Raw genomic sequence first — 20,650 nt, 5'->3', positions numbered from 1 at the left:
GTCAAGGTGTACATCCAGCAGCTGGCAGAAGGGCTGCATTATCTGCACGGCCAGAGCATTCTCCATTTGGACATAAAGGTGCTTGACCTTCTTGGGGCCCCGCAGGGACCAGGGAGGGACCCTGAACATAGGGGGCGGGTAGATGCAAGTCTAGCACTTCCAGACTCTCTGGGGATGCAGAGTGATATCAGGTGGGGTACAGCTTGGATGAACTGGAAGCTGTCCCCAAATAGCACTAAAACCTACCCCAAGACTGCCCACTGTCCCACCGGCATCACCGTTGCCTTGGGACAGCCCTTCACAGACCCCTGTGTGTTCCCTGCGGCCCTGGGAGCCCCCTCCTTAGGGCATGGCCTCCCCCTCCCTGACTGTGTCTCACAGCCCCCAAATATCCTGATGGTGCATCCTGCTCGGGAGGACATTAAAATCTGCGACTTCGGCTTTGCCCAAAAAATCACCCCAGCAGAGCCACAATACAGCAAGTATGGCTCCCCAGAGTTTGTATCCCCTGAGATCATTGAGCAGACTCCCGTGAGCGAGGCCTCGGACATCTGGTAAGTGAATGGCCACTGGGGATGCCAGCAGCCCCTGCCCCACACACAGTCGCTGCCCCTCCTCCCACACCCCCCAACTCTGAGCATACCCTTTGCCCGAAGCCCAAGCATGGGATGACTCAAGACTGTGCTTTTGCTCCTGCAGGGCCATGGGGGTCATCTCCTATCTCAGGTAAGCAGACACCTGCCTCTGTCAACCACCCCCTCTGAAACCAAGCGCCGATCCCTTCCCCATCAGACCCATGACAAGCCACGTGCACTACTGGCTGCTTCCCAGATCAAAGACCCAAGACCCACAGGGCAGCTATTATGGGAACTAGCGGTCAGCCAACTCTGATAAGTAGTTTCTGCTGCGCTCTTTTGTTACACACTGTGGCCCAGAGGAGCTTGGCCGGGTCACCAGGCAAAGCACTGAGCTGTTTCCCTAAAGGGTCTGCCCAGAGCCCCCTCATTACAGTTACAGCTGCCCTCGAGGAGGCTGCTCGTGTAGATTGAGTCTGGATCCCACCTCAAGCTAAGGCTGGGTACATACTCCAGGCTGACCCTTGATCCCTGTCCCAGGCTGAGCATGGATCTCTGGGCAAATATTGGCCATTTCTGGGACTCTCAGGGCTGGATGGGAGTGGCTCTGTGGCCACTGGGGGCCTTGTAAAAGACCCAGCACTGTTTGCTCTGGCCACCTGCCCCCTATGCATCCAGAAATCCAGGTCACTTCTGAAGGCAAAGTCATGTCTCTGCTTTCAGCCTGACCTGCTCGTCACCATTTGCCGGTGAGAGTGACCGAGCCACCCTCCTGAATGTGCTGGAGGGGCGGGTGTCTTGGAGCAGCCCCATGGCTGCCCACCTCAGCGAGGATGCCCAGGAATTTATCAAGGCTGCCCTGCAGAGGGCCCCAGAGTGAGTGTGCCACCCTTTCCCCACCCCGGGTTCTCACAGGCCTGCCCCTGGGGCAGCTGACCACCTGGCCTGACCCCTGGTCTTCTTCTCCTCGCAGGGCCCGACCCAGCGCAGCCAAGTGCCTGGCCCACCCTTGGTTCCAGGTAAGCAGGCTGAGCCCAAGCAGGCCTGCACAGGGAGGGAAACAGGCCATGGGGTTGGGGAGGCGGAGGTCTACGTGGACCACAGGGTGCACCAGGGTCTGCCCTCACCGTCCCTGTCACCTGGGCCCTCTCAGAAGTCCGTGCCCGCGGAGGAGGCCCACTTCATCAACACCAAGCAACTCAAGTTCCTGCTAGCCCGCAGCCGCTGGCAGGTGAGCAGTGCAGCCTCGCGGAGGGGGTGAGGGTTAGGGTTAGACCCCCCAAAAGATGCTGAAGAGGGGGCAGAGCTGCGAGGTGGGGGCTGGAGGCCCGCAAGGAAACCAGGCCCTCAGGACTGGCTGTGCTTCCCCCAGGGCCTGGGAGAAAGAGAAGCCAGGCTGGGGCATGCGCTCTCTGAGCCCCCGGGGCCGGTCTGGGAGGAGGTGCGTGCCACGTGCAATGCCCCAGCCTGGGCAGGAACAGAATGACACAGCCCTAGGGGATGAAGAGTGGAGCTTGTAACGCGCTCCAGTTCCTGGGTGCCCCTTCAGGGACCACTAGGAGCCGCAAAGCGGGCGGACACGCGGCTGACGCGCCCCTGTCCCCCGCAACCCCCAGCGCTCCCTGATGAGCTACAAGTCCATCCTGGTGATGCGCTCCATTCCCGAGCTGCTCCAGGGCCCGCCCGACAGCCCGTCCCTCGGGGTGGCCCGGCACCTGCACGAAGGCGCCAGCGCCGCCTCCAGCAGCTCGTCCTCGTCCTCCGACAACGAGCTGGCACCCTTCGCCCGGGCCAAATCGCTGCCGCCCTCTCCGGTGACCCACTCCCCGCTGCTGCACCCGCGGGGCTTCTTGCGGCCATCCGCTAGCCTGCCGGAGGAGGCCGAGGCTTGCGCGTCTGCCGCCGCCGCGCCTCGGCCGGCGTCGCCCCCAGGTGCAGAGGTGCCTGCTACCCCGGGCTGCGTTCCCCGCCAGAGTGTCATCCGCAGCCTCTTCTACCAGCAGGCAGGCGAGGCCCCGGAGCGCGGAGGCCCCGCCATGGGCGGCAGGCGGCACCCCGCCCGGCGGAGGCACCTGCTCAAGGGCGGCTACTTCGCAAAGGCCCTGCCCGGCCTGCGGGAGCCGCTGCTGGAGCATCGCGCGCTGGAGGAAGAGGCCGCCCGGGAGGAGCAGGCCGCTCTGATGGCCAAAGCGCCCTCCTTTGAGACCGCCCTGCGGCTGCCTGGCTCCAGCGCCCGAGTGGCACCCAGCCGCAGCCGATCCCTGGAGCTCGACCAGCCACACTCCGCCAGCTCCTCCACTGAGGCCTGTGGCCGGGGGCAGTGCCCTGCCCCAGGCCTCTCAGGCCTCCAGATAGCCTCAGGGGAGAGCCTGCCAGGAGGGGTCACATGTGCCCAGGAGATGCAGCGTCCAGAGGGATCCCAGCAGGGGCCAAGACTATTGCCATCCATCGGGGGCCTCCCAGGGGCTGCTCAGCAAGAGGGGTCATCCCAGGACAGCTGTAGGGAACAGCCCGCCCCTTCCTTCCATCCCCAGTGGGGTCCCGCTCCCCTGCAAGGCTGTCACCCCCATAAGGCTGTTACACCACAACTTTCTGGCTCCTTCCCTTCAGAGCAGTGCACGGGGCCCCTCTGGGCATCCTCCAGCCCCTTCCTCTCAGGGGAGACCCAGGCTCCCCTCTCCCCAGCCCAAGAAAGCTGCCAGCCAGGCTCTATGGAGGGTCCAAAGGACACTTGTCTCCCTGGGAGGCTGAGTCCCCCTAGCTCCTCAGGGCTGGCTTCCCAGGTGGGCACGGGGCCTGGTCCCTCCCAGGATGCCACCCTGGAGCTGGAGGATGCATCAGAACCGGAGCCCAGCCCACAACGCCCTCAGGAGCAGGCCACCATGCGGAAGTTCTCCCTGGGGCAACGTGGTGGCTACGCAGGAGTGGCGGGTTATGGCACCTTTGCCTTTGGTGGGGATGCAGGAGGCATGTTGGGGCAGGGTCCCCTGTGGGCCAGGATGGCCTGGGCTACCTCTCAGTCCTCAGAGGAGCATGATGACACTGGGGCTCAGAGCCCACCCCCCCAGGCCAGCGCAGCGCCCCTTCCCGAGGGCAGCGGGGCACCCCCAAGGGCCTCCCCAGAGCTGAGCTCGTGGGAAGACTTCGGCAGGGGCTCCCAGGTGTCCCTGGTGCAGATCCGAGACCTGTCTGGGGACTCAGAAGCAGCGGACACCGTGTCCCTGGACATCTCAGAGGTGGAGCCTGCCTACCTCAACCTGTCTGACCTGTATGACATCAAGTACCTCCCTTTCGAGTTCATGATCTTCAGGAAGGTCCCCAAGCCTGTGGAACCAGAGTCACCTTCCTCCCCGGAATCCGAGGCAGAGGAGGAGCTGGCTGAGTTCCCAGAGGCCGCGTGGCCCTGGCCAGGCGCACTGAGTCCACCAGCCAGCCTGCAGATCACAGAGGAGCCAGAGGACATGGAGACCCTGCTCGGGGAGGCCACTGGCAGTAGGAAGCGGAAATGGTCACCCCCCTCCGGTGGCCTCTTCTACCTCCCCAGGAGACACACGCTGGAGGAGCCCCTGGAGCTGGGACTGCGCAGGAGGGTGAGGGCCTCGGTGGCCCACATCTCCCGCCTCCTGAAGGGCAGGCCGGAAGGTGACTTCCCCACCCCTCTCCACCCCCTCCCTGCAGGTAGTAGGTGTCTTGTTTGCACTTTGGGGCACCTCGCCTCCGCGGCTGGGAAGAGCTGGGTGACACAGAAGCCACTCTGCTCCAGGGTCCTCTCCCCTGCCCCACATGGGGGCCTCTGTTTCTGAGGTCTCCTGTGTGGCCTCAACCTGCAACCCCCGTGTGCATCTGAGGTCCCTGTGTTGGGACATGAGGAGGCTTGGAGACACTGGTACAAAGAGAATCAAACCAGTCCTGGCCTCCCCAGGCACCTGTGGCCCCCAAGTCTTACCTGTCCCTGGTGCCCTTGCCCAGGACAGGCTGATCCTGACAGGGGTCAGAAGGGGATGGTCTCTGCAGCAAATTTAGCTCATTTGCAACAAAAGTCTGTGGGATCTGGGCTCTTGTGCCCCGTGTGGGAGTCCACTGTGGGTGGCAGCTGGGTCCCTTAGGTGTGACTTCTGGAGGCCTCCTCCCTGCAGGTCTGGAGAAAGAGAGCCCCCCCAGGAAGAAGGCAGGCCTGGCTTCCTTTCGGCTGGGCCTGAAAAGCAAGGACCGAGGTGGGTGTGCTGCCCTGGGGGGCCGAGCCACACTGCAGCTGAGGAGACCCAGCTGTGGGGGATGGGAGCCCCTCCTCCGTGCCCAGACCAGTGTGGGGGACAAGCTTACATCCACGGGGGCTGGAGCCCAGATGGGTGAGGGGGGGTGCTCTGGTCCCATTATTAGGGCAGTTCTGGAGGACTTTCTGGGGCAGGTGCTAGTGTTGAAGATGAGCTGAGTGAGGGTGGGCTTCCCCAGCATCCCTGCCTCAGGGGTCCAGGTTCTCAGGTTGGGGATCATCTCTGAAGGCTCCCCTGCCTCCCTTCCTGCTCCCCAGCGCCATCCTTTCTAAGGGAGCTCTCAGATGAAACGGTGGTCTTGGGCCAGTCAGTGACTCTTGCCTGCCAAGTGTCAGCACAGCCAGCTGCACAGGCCACCTGGAGCAAAGGTAAGGAGGTGTCCTGGGGCTGGGGTGCAGGAAGGAGGAGGGCACTGCTCTCACTGTACAGAGGGAACCTGAGGCCCCAGGAGGGCATGGGTCTCCAGGCAGGGTGCATATTCGAGCTGCTCCCCAGGTGTGCTCTGTCCTGATGCAGATGGGACTCCCCTGGAGAGTAGCAGCCGCCTCCTTATCTCCTCCACGCTCAAGAACTTCCAGCTCCTGACCATCCTGGTGGTGAATGCTGATGACCTGGGAGTATACACGTGCAGCGTTCGCAACACACTGGGGACTGCGGCCACCACGGCCGTCCTCCGGAAGGCAGGTGGGTGCACCGTGCCAGGCCCTCTGGGGGGGGGGACAGGGAGAGGGGCCACCCCACATGCCACTGCCTCCTTCTGGAGGTTTCCTCCAGGCCCACAGAGGCGGGGGAGGGGATGAGACTCTTCTGGGGTGCCTGGAGACCCCTTATCACTTTGAAGGTGGGTTTATGCTGGGCCCCTCTGCTGGAGGCCTACAGAATGTGACGCTCACCAGCCAGTTGTGCACACCCCAGCACACTGCCAGGCCTGGAGGGGCCACAGAGGGTAGGAGTCCGCTCTGCAGGCTGGAACCCCCAGGATGGGAGGCAGAAGGCAGGAGGCAGGGTGGCCCACCTGGCCCAGCCCTCTCCTCTGCCCTTCTGGGCGTGGGGGGGGGGCTCCTCTCCCTGCATTTCACATGATACCCCCCTCCCAGTTCTTCTAGCCAATGGAGGACCAGGCTGCTTCCCATTTTGTATTTCTATTATGGTCAAACTATGATCTCAAAAACAGTGCAGGGGACGCCAAACAGGGGCTGTGGGTACAGCTCTCGGGCCCTGGTTTGATTCTCAGCAATGGCCAACCAGCAGATGTTTGTCAGGTGGACCTGAGCAGCCAGGACAGGCCTCCCTGTAGGGGGCCTGGCACTGGCAGAGGGCTGTCCTTGAGGGCCACTCTACGGGCTTCCTGAGTACATGGTGGGAAGGGAGCCTGGCAGGGTACACACCTACCAAGGCCCCCACCACAGGAGGCCCTGGGCCCTTCTACTTACTGGTCAGTGCTGGAAGGGGACCCCGAACGAATGGGACTAGGGGATGGTGGGCTCAGGGTCCTGGCTGCAGGTGTAGGAGGGCAAGGCGGGGCGGGCAGGGGCTCTGAGCTGCATCGGAAGCCCTGGAAAGGCCCCCCCACCCTGACTGCTGACTGTGGCCCCGCAGAGCGCCCCTCATCTTCCCCCCGCCCAGACATCGGGGAGGTATATGCCGATGGGGTGCTGCTGGTCTGGAAACCTGTGGAGTCATACGGCCCCGTGACCTACATTGTGCAGTGCAGCTTGGAAGGTGCGAGCCGTCCCGGTGGCCCCCGGGTGCCCATCGGGGAAGCCTGCCTGGCTGGGTGGCCTCAGGCAGCGCCCAGCCAACTCCGTGCTCCCTCTGGGAGGGGTCTGTCCACCCCCTGGCCCTGGGGAGGGGGGCCTTGGGCTAGTGCTCACCCATGCCCCTCCTGTGTGGCCCAGGTGGCAGCTGGAACACCCTGGCTTCCGACATCTTCGACTGCTGCTACGGTGCCAGCAAGCTTTCGAGGGGTGGCACATACATCTTCCGAACGGCCTGCGTCAGCAAGGCGGGCATGGGTCCTTACAGCAGCCCCTCAGAGCCAGTCCTCCTGGGAGGGCCCAGCCACCTGGGTGAGCCTGCTGGGCGGGGCGGTGGCCATGCGCTGCCACTCCAGTCACACGTACTCTCTGGGATGCTTTTTAAATTTATTTTTGTTTTATTTATTTTTGAGAGAGAAAGAGCATGAGCAGGGGAGGGGCAGAAAAAGGGAGAGAGAATCCTAAGCAGGCTCTGAGCTGCGGATTTGAACTCACCAACCATGAGATCATAACAAAAGCAGAAATCAAGAGTCAGACGCTTAAGGGACTGAGCCCCCGGGGACTGCCACTGGGAAAGTTTGGTTTAACCTGTAGGTCCCTGCATCTCCATGGCCCAAGGAATGAGGTCAAAGTGTGGGGATTCACAGAAGGGCCCCTGTCAGGGTGCCTGGGAAGGGGGAGAGGAGACGAGGTGGGGGGGAGCTGGGGCTGGAGGGGTGCCTCCGTCACTGACTCCTTCTCCCGTAGCCTCTGAGGAGGAGAGCAGCGCCTCGAGGCCAGCCCAGCCCCTCCCCAGCACGCAGACGTTCGCCTTCCAGACGCAGATCCGAAGGTAAAGGGAAGGCGGACCTCCCCGCCACAGCCCACCACCCCGCTGGCCCAGCCTCCCTCCCCACTTGGCGCCTCCACCCAAGTTTGGTTCAGAGCCTCTGTGCCGTCCTCTCCCTTCCCGGAAGGCTCTGGTCACCTCCCGCTGGGCTTGCTTTACTGATACTGGGAAGGAGGGTGCGTGGGGGGTGTCCTCACAAGCCTGGCCGGTGCCCCCTCGCCCAGGGGCCGCTTCAGCGTGGTGCGGCAGTGCCGGGAGAAGGCCAGCGGACGCGCGCTGGCCGCGAAGATCGTTCCCTATCGCCCCGAGGACAGGACTGCTGTACTGCGCGAATACGAGGCTCTCAAGAGCCTGCGCCACCCGCACCTGGCCCAGCTGCAGGCCGCCTACCTCAGCCCCCGGCACCTGGTCCTCATCTTGGAACTTTGCTCGGGACCCGAGCTGCTCCCCTGCCTGGCGGAGAGGTGAGGGGTGGCCTGCCTGCTGGTCCCGGGGCGGGAATGTAACGAGCGTCGGAGCGCGGAGGGGCGCGCGGTGCGTACCACCTCCGGGCTCCGCCTCCACCGACCAGCCCACGTCCCGGAACTTTAGCAGAGCGGGGGTGCCCCTCCCAAGCCCACGGGCAGGGCTCGTGTCTCCGCGCCCCTTCTGCCGTGGACAGAGCCGAGCCCCTCTTCTCACGCGCCCCCAGGGTCTCCTACTCAGAGTCGGAGGTGAAGGATTACCTATGGCAGATGCTTAGCGCCGCCCAGTACCTGCACGCCCAGCGCATTCTGCATCTGGACCTCAGGTCCGAGAACATGATCGTCACCGAATACAACTTACTCAAGGTCGTCGACCTGGGCAACGCCCAGAGCCTCGCCCAGGAGAAGGTCCTGCCCTCCGAGAGGTTCAAGGACTACGTGGAGACCATGGGTGCGCGGGGAGCGGAAGCCAACCTGACCTGGGGGGAAGGGTGGGCCAGGAGGAAACCCCGCCCCCAGGTCTGCGTCCCTCCCCAGCCTCTCACCTGTGCCCTGACCTGTACTCACTCCCAGCTCCCGAGCTCCTGGAGGGCCAGGGTGCCGTCCCACAGACCGACATCTGGGCTATAGGCGTGACAGCCTTCATCATGTGAGTTCTCCAAGCGCAGGGGCGGGGGGGGGGGGGGGGGGGGTTGCGGAGAGACTGGGCATCCACGGAGGGTTCTCCCAGACCCCCCGCTGTCTCCCCCCCACACACACACCCGATGGTTACCTGAGTCTCCTGATCCCCCACGCGCGCAGGCTGAGCGCGGAGTACCCGGTGAACGGTGAAGGGACACGCGACCTGCAGAAAGCCTTGCGCAAGGGGCTCATCCGTCTGGGTTGCTGCTACGCGGGGCTGTCCGGCGGCGCGGTGGCTTTTCTCCGGAGCACGTTGTGTGCGCACCCCTGGTAAGGTGGCCGTCCTGCCCGTCGCATCACCCTGCGCTCCGCCCCGCGCCCAGCCCTCCCACCCCGCCTGGCCCACGCCCTACGTCCCTTCTCCGCTCGGCCTCCGCTCCCAGAGCTCAGCTGGTACCGTTTCCCTCTCTCCAGGGGCCGGCCGTGCGCGACCAGCTGCCTACAGTGTCCATGGCTAACCGAGGAGGGCCCTGCGGGCTCCCAGCCCGCGGCTGTCTCCTTCTCCACCGCGCGACTTCGAGCCTTCGTGCGCCAGCGAGAGAAGAAGAGGGCGCTGCTGTACAAGAAGCACAACTTGGCCCAGGTGCACTAAGCACTCGGCCTGGCAGAGAGGGGGTGTGTGTGATGGGGGGTGGGAGGTCGCCGTTCTGGGCTGCGCCCCTCAGTTTCCGCTCTAGGACTCGCTGTATATGAACAGACAGGCCAATAAAAAAGCAGAACCGGATGAAGTGTTATCTTTCTTTGTGGGTTTGTTTGTTTGGAGAAGGAGGAGAGGGTTCCGCCACCTCACTTGGAGGTTGGGGGCCAATCAGACAGCAGAACTGCCCTTCCCTGTGGAGTGGGTGGAAGTCAGGCATCCTGGTTCATGGAGTGGGGCAGCCAGGGCACCCTCAATGGAGGTGACCAGCTCATCCAGCTTATAGTCCTGGGGAAACTGGGACAGTTGGTCCCCAGCCTCGCCCCACCAGCTGGCCCCCAAGGCACCTCTCCTGGGCTCCTGGTTGCTCCAAAGTGCATGGATAGAAAATCATCAGCTTGGCCCCCATTGTCACCTCCCTGGCCTGGTGTGGCCTCCAGAATTGGCCACAGCAGCTCTATCTCAGTCGGAGGCAGAAAGGAGCCTGGTGGGTGACCAGCAGTCCCTCCCCGCCAGAGGGAGGCAGAGGTGGATTCTTATACAGGAGGGCCGTAGAGGCTGAAGAAGGATCCTGAACCAGAGTCCCCCCAACCCCCTGCCTCCTGCTCCTGCTAGATGTTCTGGCCACTCTCACGGGGAAATCTCATTTGGAAAGAATGTGTGGTTCTGATGTGCCACAAGCACTTGCTGCCTTGTTTGATCTCTACCAGTTCTAATTCTAGTTTCAGTTAAGAATGGCCTCCCTCCAGCACTCCCTTCTGGGACAGGTCCACTGTGCCCAGGGACTCTGAGCCTTCTACTGAGAGTCCCTCCACAGTCCTGTAGCCCTGACCACTCTTGTTCAGACACACAGTGAACACACCTCTAGTCTCAGTCCTCATGACCTACATCTGAGCCCACGCCTTCCTCTCCATCACATGCTCATCCAGCCCCAGCTGGCTTGGCTCTGCACATGGGGACCCAGGTGAGACTTTGAGCAACCTGTCTTCTGAGACTGCATTTCTTTGGTAACCTCCTCTGTGTGATGTTCTGGGATGATATATCCTTGTCTAAGCCTGTTTAGATCTAATTTTGCAGGGTCAGCCCAGCTCCGACTAGCATATGTTGAGAGATACTCACTGGGGCTGCAGAGAGGCAATGTCTCCTCCAGTGGCTCAGCTTCCCTTGGTCCTTGCTGGTGGCTGGCCTAACTTCCCAGCAAACCCAGGTGTCCTTGAGAGTTCTACCTTGTTACTCTGCCCCTGTGCTTAGTGCACAGTGGCTAGTGCATCCTCACAGCCTTGTTTTGGACTTGCCCTTTCTAATGTCATGTGGCATGATCCATGACCCTTTTCCCAGACTGAACCCTGTTGAAAGAACTCACTCAGCCCCAAAGTCCCTGCATTTATCTGTTATGACATTTCGTTGGTAAGCTGTTTCTAGAGATCAAATCTAACACAACTTGTTTTTGACAGTTGTGTTGTACTTTATGATGTGGTAACTTTTTAAAATGATTTTTTAAAGTCTATTATTTTGAGAGAGGGACAGAATGGGGCAGAAGAAGGGAGAGAGACAATCAAACAGGCTCCATGCTCAGCAAGAAGCCTGACACAAGGCTTGATACCATGACCCTGGGATCATGACTTGAGCAGAAATCAAGAGTCAGATGCTCAACTGACTGAGCCACCCAGGTGCTCCTGAATTTTGAAGATTATGTGTGTATTCTGAATATTAATCCTTTGCGAGATATGTGGCTTACAAATATTTTCTTCCACTTTGCAGCTTTTTTCCCCATCCTTTTAACAAGGCCTTTCAAAGAGCAAGTTTTAATTTTTTAAGACAGTAATTTTTATTTTTATTTATTTTGTTAGTACTCTTTATGCCCAGCATGGAGCCCAATGTGAGGGACCCAAACTCATGACCCTGAGAGCCAGACCAGATCAAGATCAAGAGTCAGATGGCTAACCGACTGAACCACCCAGGCACCCCTAGAACGATTTATTTATTTATTTATTTATTTATTTATTTATTTTAAAACAAATAGACATGGGGGGGGGAAGAGAGGCAAACCACAGTCTTTTTAGTGTTTACTTTTGAGAGAGAGAGAGAGAGAGAGAGAGAGAGAGAGAGAGAATGAGCAGGGAGGGGCAGAAAAAGAGAAAGAGAGAGAGAGAGACAGAATCTGAAGCAGGTTTTAGGCTCCCAGCTGTCAGCACAGAGCCTGATGCGAGGCTGGAACTCACGAACCCTGAGCTCTTGACCTGAGCCAAAGTCTGACGCTTAATTGACTGTGCCACCCAGGCGCCCCCAGATATATTATATTATATTATATTTTGGTTATTGTATTGTTCAGTTCCAAAATTTCCATTTGGTTATTCTTTATGTCTCTACTTCTTTCCTAAGACTCTTGATTTTTTTGCTGAAACATTTGACTTATTACTTGTTTCACGTGTGTTTGTATTTTTTGTTGAAGTATTTTTATCATAATAGCTTTAAAACATTTATCAGATAATTCCAACAATATTGTCATGTCAATATTGGTGTCTATTCCTTGTCTTTTTTTTTTTTTTTTTTTTTTGCTTTCCACTCATTTTGGGATCTTCTTAGTTTTTGGTTCTTAGTTATGACAAGTTATGACTTTTTACTGATATGTGGACACTTTCATAACATGTTATGAGACTCTGGTTCTTATTTAAGGCTTCTGTTTTAGCTGCCTGTAATATAAGAAGAAGTATATGTGGTCTTTGTCCTACATTCCTGGCAGAGTTCCTAAAATTCCAGGCTCCTTGGAATTTCCTGAGTGGTGCAAATGTTTTTTTTTGTTACTCCTGAAGAGTTCCTTTACAGCACACCTTAGTTTATGCTAATGAAGTGACTTAGGATGGGAACCATGGGTGGCCTCGGGATGACCAGAAGGGCCAAGTGCCTAGAGGATTGGAACTTCCATCTCTATCCCTGATCTCTGGGGAGGGGAGGGGGCTGGAGTTTGAGCTCTATAAAATCGCTTGAACAACGAGATTCCAAGAGCTTCTCGGTTGATGAACATGTCAACTTGCCGGAAAGGGTGATGCCCCAGAGAGGGTATTAAAGCACCATCCTGTTCCTGTACCTTTCCCTGTGCCTCTCTTCCACCTGGATGTTCCTGAGTTGTATCCTTTGTAGTAAACTGGTAAACCTAAGTGTTTCATGAATTCTGTGAGCCACTCTAGCAAATCATCAAACCTGGGGAGGAGCTTGTGGGAGTCTCCAATTTATTGTTGGTTGGTCAGAAGTACAGGTGACCTAGGACTTGCACGTTGCATTGTAAGTGGGAACGACTTGTGGGGTCTGGACCTTTAACCTGTGGAATCCGATGTTAATTCTAGGTATGCAGTGTCAAAACCCAATTGAATTGTTGGCTGCCTAGCTGATGTCCAGAGAATAAGAGAATTGGTTGTTGGTGATGGAAAGCAGCCCTGACTGGCTGTCTCCAACACTACTCCAGCAGGGGAAGGTTTGATGTTACCTCATTACTGCCTGGCAGAGGGGGAAGGGGTACCACTGACATTGCTGGCAGGGTGGGGGCTCTAGTTACTGTTGAACAGAGGTAGGCATTGCAGCTACCCTCTGGTCTCCTCTGACTCCCAGGTATTGCACAGCAAGGCTGAAAGTCCAGCTCCCCACTTGGTCTTTTATGGAACTCTCCCAGCAGGGGTGGGTTTGAGAAGGCTCATTACAGCCTGGCTGGGGCCAAAGTCTGGGATATTCAAGTTTTCTGTCCTGCTAGGCTGTTCCTGTCCTGGTCCTATGGCTAGAAGGAATAGGCTTTTGGGGGACATTTTTTTTGTCAGTGCTCATTTGTGTTTCTGAGTTGCTGGCTTCTTGTTCTCCAAGTCTGGGACACATGAGGGAAAAAGAAAATGCAGGAAAATCACCATGGTGTTGCTCCTAGGATCACAAGTTCCCTACGGTCCACCTTGTGTCTCTACCTTTCAAGGTTGTTGTAGGCTTGTGCCCCATCCCCTCAAATTATGTGTTCAATTCCTAACCCCCCGGACCTCTGAGGTGACTATATTTGTGGCAATATTTGGAAATAGGGTGTTTAAAGGGTTAATTAAGGTACAATGAGGTCACTAGTGTGGGCCCTAACCCCACAGGACTGGTGCCATTATAAGAAGAGGAGATCAGGACACAGACTGGCACAGATGGATGACCATGTGAGGACACACCAATGAGAGAGGGGCCTCGGGAGGAACTATCCGTGACCATACCTGGATCTCAGACTTCCAGCCTCTAGGAGTGGGGAAAAGTAAATGTCTGTTATTTAAACCTCCTAGTGTTTATTATACAGCCTGAGTTGACTAGCATAAGGGTCTTCTTATGTTTGTTTTATATGTAATTTCTGAGCTCTTATTTGTATCTAGTGAAGGGAATAGTAAGAAGCTCACATACTCTATTGTCTTCAGAAGTGAGGGTCCTTTAGTTACCATTTTGGAGTATCTCACTTTCTTTAACCCAGGTGTTCAACCACTGATTAACGGGTAAAGAAGATGGGGTCCATGCATACAATGAGATGTCACTCAGCCTTAGAAAACAAGGAGAGCTTCCCATTCACTTGTGACAACATGGAAGGGCCTAGTGGGTATTATGCTAAGTGCAATAAGTCAGAGAAAGACAAATAAGATTTCACTCATATCTGGAACTTAAGAAACAAAGCAAATGAACAAAACAAAGAGAAAAGAGACAGACAAAATAACAGATTCTTAAATACAGAGAACAAACTGGTGGTTGCCAGAAGGGAGGTGGGGGGGGGGGCGGGAATGGGTGAAATAGATAAAGTACAAATTTTCAGTTATAAAATAAAGAAGTCGTGGAGATGAAAAGTAGAACAGTAAGATTTTAATAACATTGTTTGGTGACAGATGGCAACTATACTTATTGTGATGAGCACTGAGTAATGTATAGATTTGTCAAATCACTATATTGTACACTTGAAACTAACATAACACTATATGTCAATTATACTTCCATTTTAAAAAGAACAGAAAAAAACCACCTAACTAGGCACCTGGGTGGCTCAGTCAGTTAAGCATCCAACTTGGTTTCAGCTAAGGTCATGATCTCATGGTTCATGAGTTCAAGCCTTGCATTGGGGTCTGTACTGATAGCAAAGAGCATGTTTGGGATTGTCTCTCTCCTTTTCTTTCTGCCCCTCCCCTGTTTACTCTCTCTTGCTCAAAATAAATAAACTTTCAAAAAAAAGTTTAAAAAAACCACCTAACTAAATATGAGCAAATAGAATCCCACAATATATAAGGATAACCATGATGATAATGTAAGACTTACCTTAGGAATACTAAGTTGGTTTACGATTCAAAATTAATCAGTGTAAAAGAGTGACATTAGTCAAATGACACATTAGGAAGCTCCATTTTTTAAATTTAAATTATAGTTAACATACAGTGCAATATTGGTTTCAGGAGTAGAATTCAGTAATTCATCATTTACGTACAGCACCCAGTGGTCATCTCAACAAGTGTCCTCCTTAATACCCATCACCCATCTAGCCCATCCCCCACCCACCTCCCTCCATCAACCCTCAGTTTGTTCTCTATCATTAAGAGTCTCCTGTTGTATGTTTTCATTTCTCCTCTTCCTCCTCTTTCCAAATGTTCATCTATTGTGTTTCTTAAACTCCACATGAGTGAAATCATATGATATTTGTCTTTCTCTAGCTGACTTCTTTTGCTTAGCATGACACATTCTAGCTCCATCCACATCTTCGCAAATGGTAAGATTCCATTCTTTTTGATGGCTGAGTTATATATATCTATCTCCTAAGGAGAAGCTAGATTTCTCTTTGAGAAATTAAGACATTCAAAAGCAGCCATGTGTACATGAGAATTTAAAAAGTCAGTGAGTTCCAGGCAATATGTATCAGAAAAGTCCCCAAAACACCTTGAGAAGATCTCTAGGCTTGGAACATGTTCAACTAAACAGTAGAGAACTGTACCAGCCAAGAGCCAACAAGAAAAGACATGAGGAAGTGACTTCTTTTGTCAAATGTCTGCTTTTCTAAAAAAACAAATATCACAAGGCATATAAAGAAGAGGGGAAAAAATGGGTCATCCAATGGTACAAAGTAAATTTCCAGAAACTGTCCCTGAAGAAACACAGGCATTGAATTTACTAGATAAAAACTTGAAGACAATTGCTTTCAGTATAACCAAAGAGCTAGAGGAAAACAAATGCAAAGAACTAAAAGAATTCAGGAAAAAAATATATGAGCATAATGAGAATATCCACAAAGCGATAGAAAATACATAAAAAAACTGATAAGAACTTCTGAGCTGAAAATACAAGAAATATATTGAAAAAGATAATTTATTTTATTGTTTATATATATTTTTAGATTGTATGTTTAAGCAATCTCTACACCCAACGTGGGGCTCGAACTCACAGCCAAAGATCAAAAATTGCAGCTCCGCAGACTGAACCAGCCAGCTGTCCCCCAAAAGAGAAGTTAAACAGCAGATTTGTGCAGGCAGAATAAAGAGACCGTGCATTTGAAATTATGTAGCCTGAGTATCAGAAAGAAACAAAATGAAGAAAAGTGAATAGAGCCTAAGGGATTGTGGCACAACATCAAAGGTCTCAACACAGGCATTATGGGAATCCCAGAGGGAGAAGTGAGAGAGAGACAGAGAAAGGTCAGAGAGATTATTTGAAGAAACAATGGCTAAAAACATTCTAATTAATGAAATACAGAAATCCTAAACTCCAAGAATCTAAAAAAAAATCTATTATCAGAGAAATACAAATCAAAACCACACTGAGATACCATCTCACGCCAGAGTGGCTAAAATGAACAAATCAGGAGACTATAGATGCTGGAGAAGATGTGGAGAAATGGGAACGTTTTTGCACTGTCTGTGGGAATGCGAACTGGTGCAGCCACTCTGGAAAAGAGAGTGGCAGTTCCTCAAAAAATTTAAAATAGATCTACCCTATGACCCAGCAATAGCACTGCTAGGAATTTACCCAAGGGATACAGGTGTGCTGATGCATAGGGGCACTTGTACTCCCAATGTTTATAGCAGCACTTTCAACAATAGCCAAATTATTGAAAAAGCCTAAATGTCCATCAACTGACAAATGGATAAAAAAGATGTGGTTTATATATACAATGGGATACTACTTGGCAATGAGAAAGAATGAAATCTGGCCATTTGTAGCAACATGGGTGGAACTGGAGGGTATTACGTTAAGTGAAATAAGTCAGGCAGAGAAAAACAGATACAATATGTTTTCACTCATATGTGATCCTGAGAAACTTAACAGAAGACCATAGGGGATGGGAGGGAAGTTACAGAGAAGGAAGCAGACAAACCATAAGAGACTCTAAAATACTGAGAACAAACTAAGGGTTGATGGAGGAGGAGGGGGAGGGGAAAGTGGGTATGCGCACTGAAGAGGGCACCTGTTGGGATGAGCATTGGGTGTTGTATGGAAACCAATTTGACAATAAATTATATTTAATATTAAAAAAAACTAAAAATCAATGAACTCCTACAAGGTAAACTAAGAACTGAAGCATAGTATAATCAAACTGTTGAAAGAGAAAGACAAAAAAAAGCAGCAAGAGAAACAACTAATCACATACAAGGAATTCTAAATAAGATCATAAGTCAATTTTTCAGTAGAAACCTTGTAGCTCAGAAGGCAGGATTGAAAAGTTGTAAAAGAAAAGAAAACTGTCAACTAAGAACACTATAGCTGGCAAAACTGTCCTTCAAAACTCAGGGAGAAATTAAGACTTTTCCTTATAAACAAAAGGTGAGAGAGTTTATTTTTAAACACATTTTTCTTAAAGTATAACTAACATACAGTGTTAATGACTTTCAGGTATAAAGGCTAGAGAGTTTATTACCACTGCTCTACACACACACACACACACACACACACACACACACACGAGTATGGGAGTCCTTGAGGTTGAAATGAAAGGAATTAGATAGTAACCCAAAACCATATGAAGATATCAAGACCTATGCAGCATCACTTTGACCCCTGGAGAGACTAAAGTACTGAGGTCAGCACTGCAGACCATAAGCCAAGTCTCTGTGAGCAGCAAAGCTCCATTAACTCCTCTGCCACCATGTTGCCATATATGGTTTCTGGATCAGTTAAGTGCTATCCACAACTCCACTGAGACAGGACAATTGGAAGCTTGCTCTTGGTGTATCCTTGGTGTATCCCTGCCCCATGTGTCTCTTTTCTTGAGGTGATTTTCTTCACCTGTGACCTTTTCCCATAATAAGCCATAACTCTGCTGAGTTCTGAGAGTACTTGTAGTGAATCACTGGTGGTCTTGGTGCACACCCCAACAGCCAGAATCTGCTGTGATTATTCCTGAACTCGAAACTCCTGGCTAACTACCAGCTCAACCCTTCTGCCTGGAGACCTCAAAGACCCCCACACACTCAGCATCAAACAAAACTCACAATGCAGTCTCTACCTGATACACCCGACCTGACCCAAACCTCATCCGGGGCTCTATCATTTCTCAGATGTTCAATCTGGAAACAGGTACCAAAATTTCTCTGCAAATAGCACTCCCATACCCAATCATCCCCTCCACCTTGTCCCTCATGTCCTGAGTCTGTCAGATCTTCCCTCCCCTACCCCACATGCATGACCATCACTCCAATTCAAGCCAACATCTCTCATTTCTATGACAACAGTATCCTATCCACTGCCTCTGCATCCAATTAGCTTCCTAACCTGCTGTCCATACCACCATGACTTTTGAAAACACAAATTTCATCCTGTCCCCCCAAGTGGCTTCCCAATGCTTATAGAATAAGGTCAATCCTTACTTATCTTCACCTGCAAACTCCTATGTCCCCTCCCCAACCCCTCCTCATGCTCCAGTAGGTTCTCTGTAAGGCACACTCAAATAGCCATGCCACTTTCTTGGAATCTTTTCTCTGTTCATAGCTCCACTTCCTCTTCCATGTCCATCTGGCTGGTCTCCCTCTTGTGCTAGGGCCATGTCCATTCTGGCATCTCAGAACCCAGCAGACACTCAACCACACACATGTGGAACAAACATTCTGGGTTGTTCTGTGTTATTCTAGAATAGTTATGTTATTCTGGTTATTGTTATACTACCATGGGATTTATTCTTCCATGCCCTCCCAGTTGGCTTTTCGGTTTGCTATGAAACATATGCCAGATTCTGTTTAAATCACTTGTTATGAAGATGTGACCTAATGATCACCTTACAAGTATAAAACTCTAATGTGTTCTCTGGTGTAAATATGCCTGTCCTTCCCACCTCACGCAATGTTTTATTAAACATTTCTCTAGGAGGCACATTCCAGCTCTATGAAGACAGAGGATCTGAGTTCACTGGTATGTCACCAGCACCATAAGTAATGCCCAGCAGATACAGGCACTATTATGGGATGAATGTTTGTCTTCCTACAAAAAATTTTATTTTTTAGTTTAAAAACATGTTTATTTATGTTTGAGAGATACAAACAGAGTATGAGTGGGGGAGGGACAGAGAGAAATGGTGACACAGAATCTGAAGCAGTGTCCAGGCTCTGAGCTGTTAAGCACAGAGCCCAACACAGGGCTCGAACCCATGAACCAAGAGTTCACAACCTGATCCAAATTTGGACGCTTAACCGACTGAGCCCCCCAGGCATCCCTGGGTTCCTACAAAAATTTTTATGTTGAAGCCCTAACTCCCAATGTGATGGTGTTAGGAGTGGGGCCACTGAAAGGTACTTAGGTTTAGATGAGGTCATGAGGGTAGAGCAGCCATCATGGGATTAGTGTCCTTATAAAAAAAGGAAGAGACCAGAGCTCTCTCTTCCCACGATGTGAGGGAACAGCAAGAAAGTGGCTATCTGCAAGCCAGGAAGAGGTTCTTACCAGGAATAAAATCAGCTGGCACCTCGATCTTGGACTTTTCAGTCAGTAGAAATATGAGAAGATAAATATCTGTTGTTTAATCCCCTCCAGCTTACAGTATTTTGTTATGGGGGTGAAAGCAGACTAAAAGAGGTGCCCAATAAATATTTGCTGGTTGGATGAGTAAATGAATGTTATCTTTGGACAAGCACAATTTAGAATGAAAACCAAAGATTTTAAAGGAGTTTACTGGGCGAGCTTATTAATGATAGGATAGCATTTTATTTATTTTTTTTAAAAAATTAAAGTATTTATTTATTTATTTATTTATTTATTTAAGTAATCTCTACTCCCAATGCGGGGCTTGAACTCACAATCCTGAGATCAAGAGTCACATGTTCCTCCAACTGAGCCAACAAGGCATCCCTAATGATAACATTTTTAAAAATGAAATAATCTATACAAGAGATAAATAGTGTCATTACTGTAAATCTTCAGCTATTGGGTATGTCTTTATAGTTGCATAATGGATGAATCTCAAATAATATTAATTTAGAATTTACAAACCTGATAGTATCAGAGTACTTTTGTTATAACTACTTCTTCTTTAAAATTTATTTATTTATTTTGAGAGAGAGAGAGAGAGAGAGAGAGAGGGTACAGGAGTGGGGGAGAGAGAATACCAAGCAGTCTCTGAATTGTTAGCACAGAGCCCAATGCAGGGGCCAATCCCATGAAGTATAATACCATGACCTGAGTCAAAACCTAGAGTTGGATGTTTAACCAAGTGAGCCACCCAGGCTCCCCATAACTACTTCTTATACAGACAATTCTTAATCTAGGATGCTTATGCCAAAATATTTTTAATTAGCTTAGAGAATCATACAGAACCATCTAGAAATAAAATTTGAGTAAAATTCAATTTATGCCAAATGGGATAGGAAAAGATGAGGAAGTAACTGTCTCCAATGTTTGTTAATTTTGTACCATCACAAGAAGCTTGGAGTTGGGTAGCAAGTGTCTGGAAGTGTACACTTAGGGTCCTCTGGGTGCTGGGGACCTGGCTGGAGGGAGTAAAGTGGCCACTGAGGCAAGGACATGGAGCTGATGGCCCCAAGATAACTTAGTTGGTCTGTGACCCATTGTCCCAATGCCTGAATGGATCCTGGGAGGGGTGTATGTTTGAGGGGGACACAGCTAGACTTCAGGGCACATATTTCTTCCAAGGTCCATGAAATCCATCTCCCAGTGCCTCATTCATCCCTGTATGAATAAGGGAACAGTGGAGAACCTGCCCAGCCACTTAAAAAATGGATGACTGAGGAACTCAGCAAATTCTCTCCCCAAAAAGTAACATTAAAAGTGGACAAAGTTGTCAAAGCAACTATATAAAAACTGAAAATTGACAAAAAGCATGCACCAAATTGAAAATATTTATTTATTTATTTATTTATTTTTTTTTTAACATTTATTTATTTTTGAGACAGAGAGAGACAGAGCATGAACGGGGGAGGGTCAGAGAGAGAGGGAGACACAGAATCTGAAACAGGC

The 20,650-nt window shown here is 51.8% G+C and overlaps 1 protein-coding gene across 1 annotated transcript in view; it reads left to right on the top strand.

Moving 5' to 3' along the window:
* OBSCN (obscurin, cytoskeletal calmodulin and titin-interacting RhoGEF) overlaps window positions 1–9,301 on the top strand; it is a 159,294-nt gene extending 149,993 nt beyond the window's left edge. The window contains exons 90-107 of the mRNA XM_042931633.1: window positions 1–78; window positions 382–554; window positions 700–726; window positions 1,299–1,451; window positions 1,549–1,594; window positions 1,729–1,806; window positions 2,192–4,217; window positions 4,712–4,789; window positions 5,107–5,217; window positions 5,366–5,533; window positions 6,449–6,571; window positions 6,748–6,918; window positions 7,354–7,438; window positions 7,660–7,899; window positions 8,127–8,350; window positions 8,473–8,548; window positions 8,701–8,850; window positions 8,995–9,301. Of these exons, the coding sequence (XP_042787567.1) occupies window positions 1–78; window positions 382–554; window positions 700–726; window positions 1,299–1,451; window positions 1,549–1,594; window positions 1,729–1,806; window positions 2,192–4,217; window positions 4,712–4,789; window positions 5,107–5,217; window positions 5,366–5,533; window positions 6,449–6,571; window positions 6,748–6,918; window positions 7,354–7,438; window positions 7,660–7,899; window positions 8,127–8,350; window positions 8,473–8,548; window positions 8,701–8,850; window positions 8,995–9,172 (4,185 nt within the window). The 3' untranslated portion in view covers window positions 9,173–9,301. The remainder of the gene's footprint in view (window positions 79–381; window positions 555–699; window positions 727–1,298; window positions 1,452–1,548; window positions 1,595–1,728; window positions 1,807–2,191; window positions 4,218–4,711; window positions 4,790–5,106; window positions 5,218–5,365; window positions 5,534–6,448; window positions 6,572–6,747; window positions 6,919–7,353; window positions 7,439–7,659; window positions 7,900–8,126; window positions 8,351–8,472; window positions 8,549–8,700; window positions 8,851–8,994) is intronic.
* Window positions 9,302–20,650: the final 11,349 nt, after the last annotated feature.

Source organism: Panthera leo, chromosome A1, assembly GCF_018350215.1.
Source record: "Panthera leo isolate Ple1 chromosome A1, P.leo_Ple1_pat1.1, whole genome shotgun sequence".
Taxonomy (NCBI): domain Eukaryota; kingdom Metazoa; phylum Chordata; class Mammalia; order Carnivora; family Felidae; genus Panthera; species Panthera leo.
The sequence above is the reverse complement of the archived record's forward strand: the minus strand, read 5'-3'. Positions and strand labels throughout refer to the sequence as shown.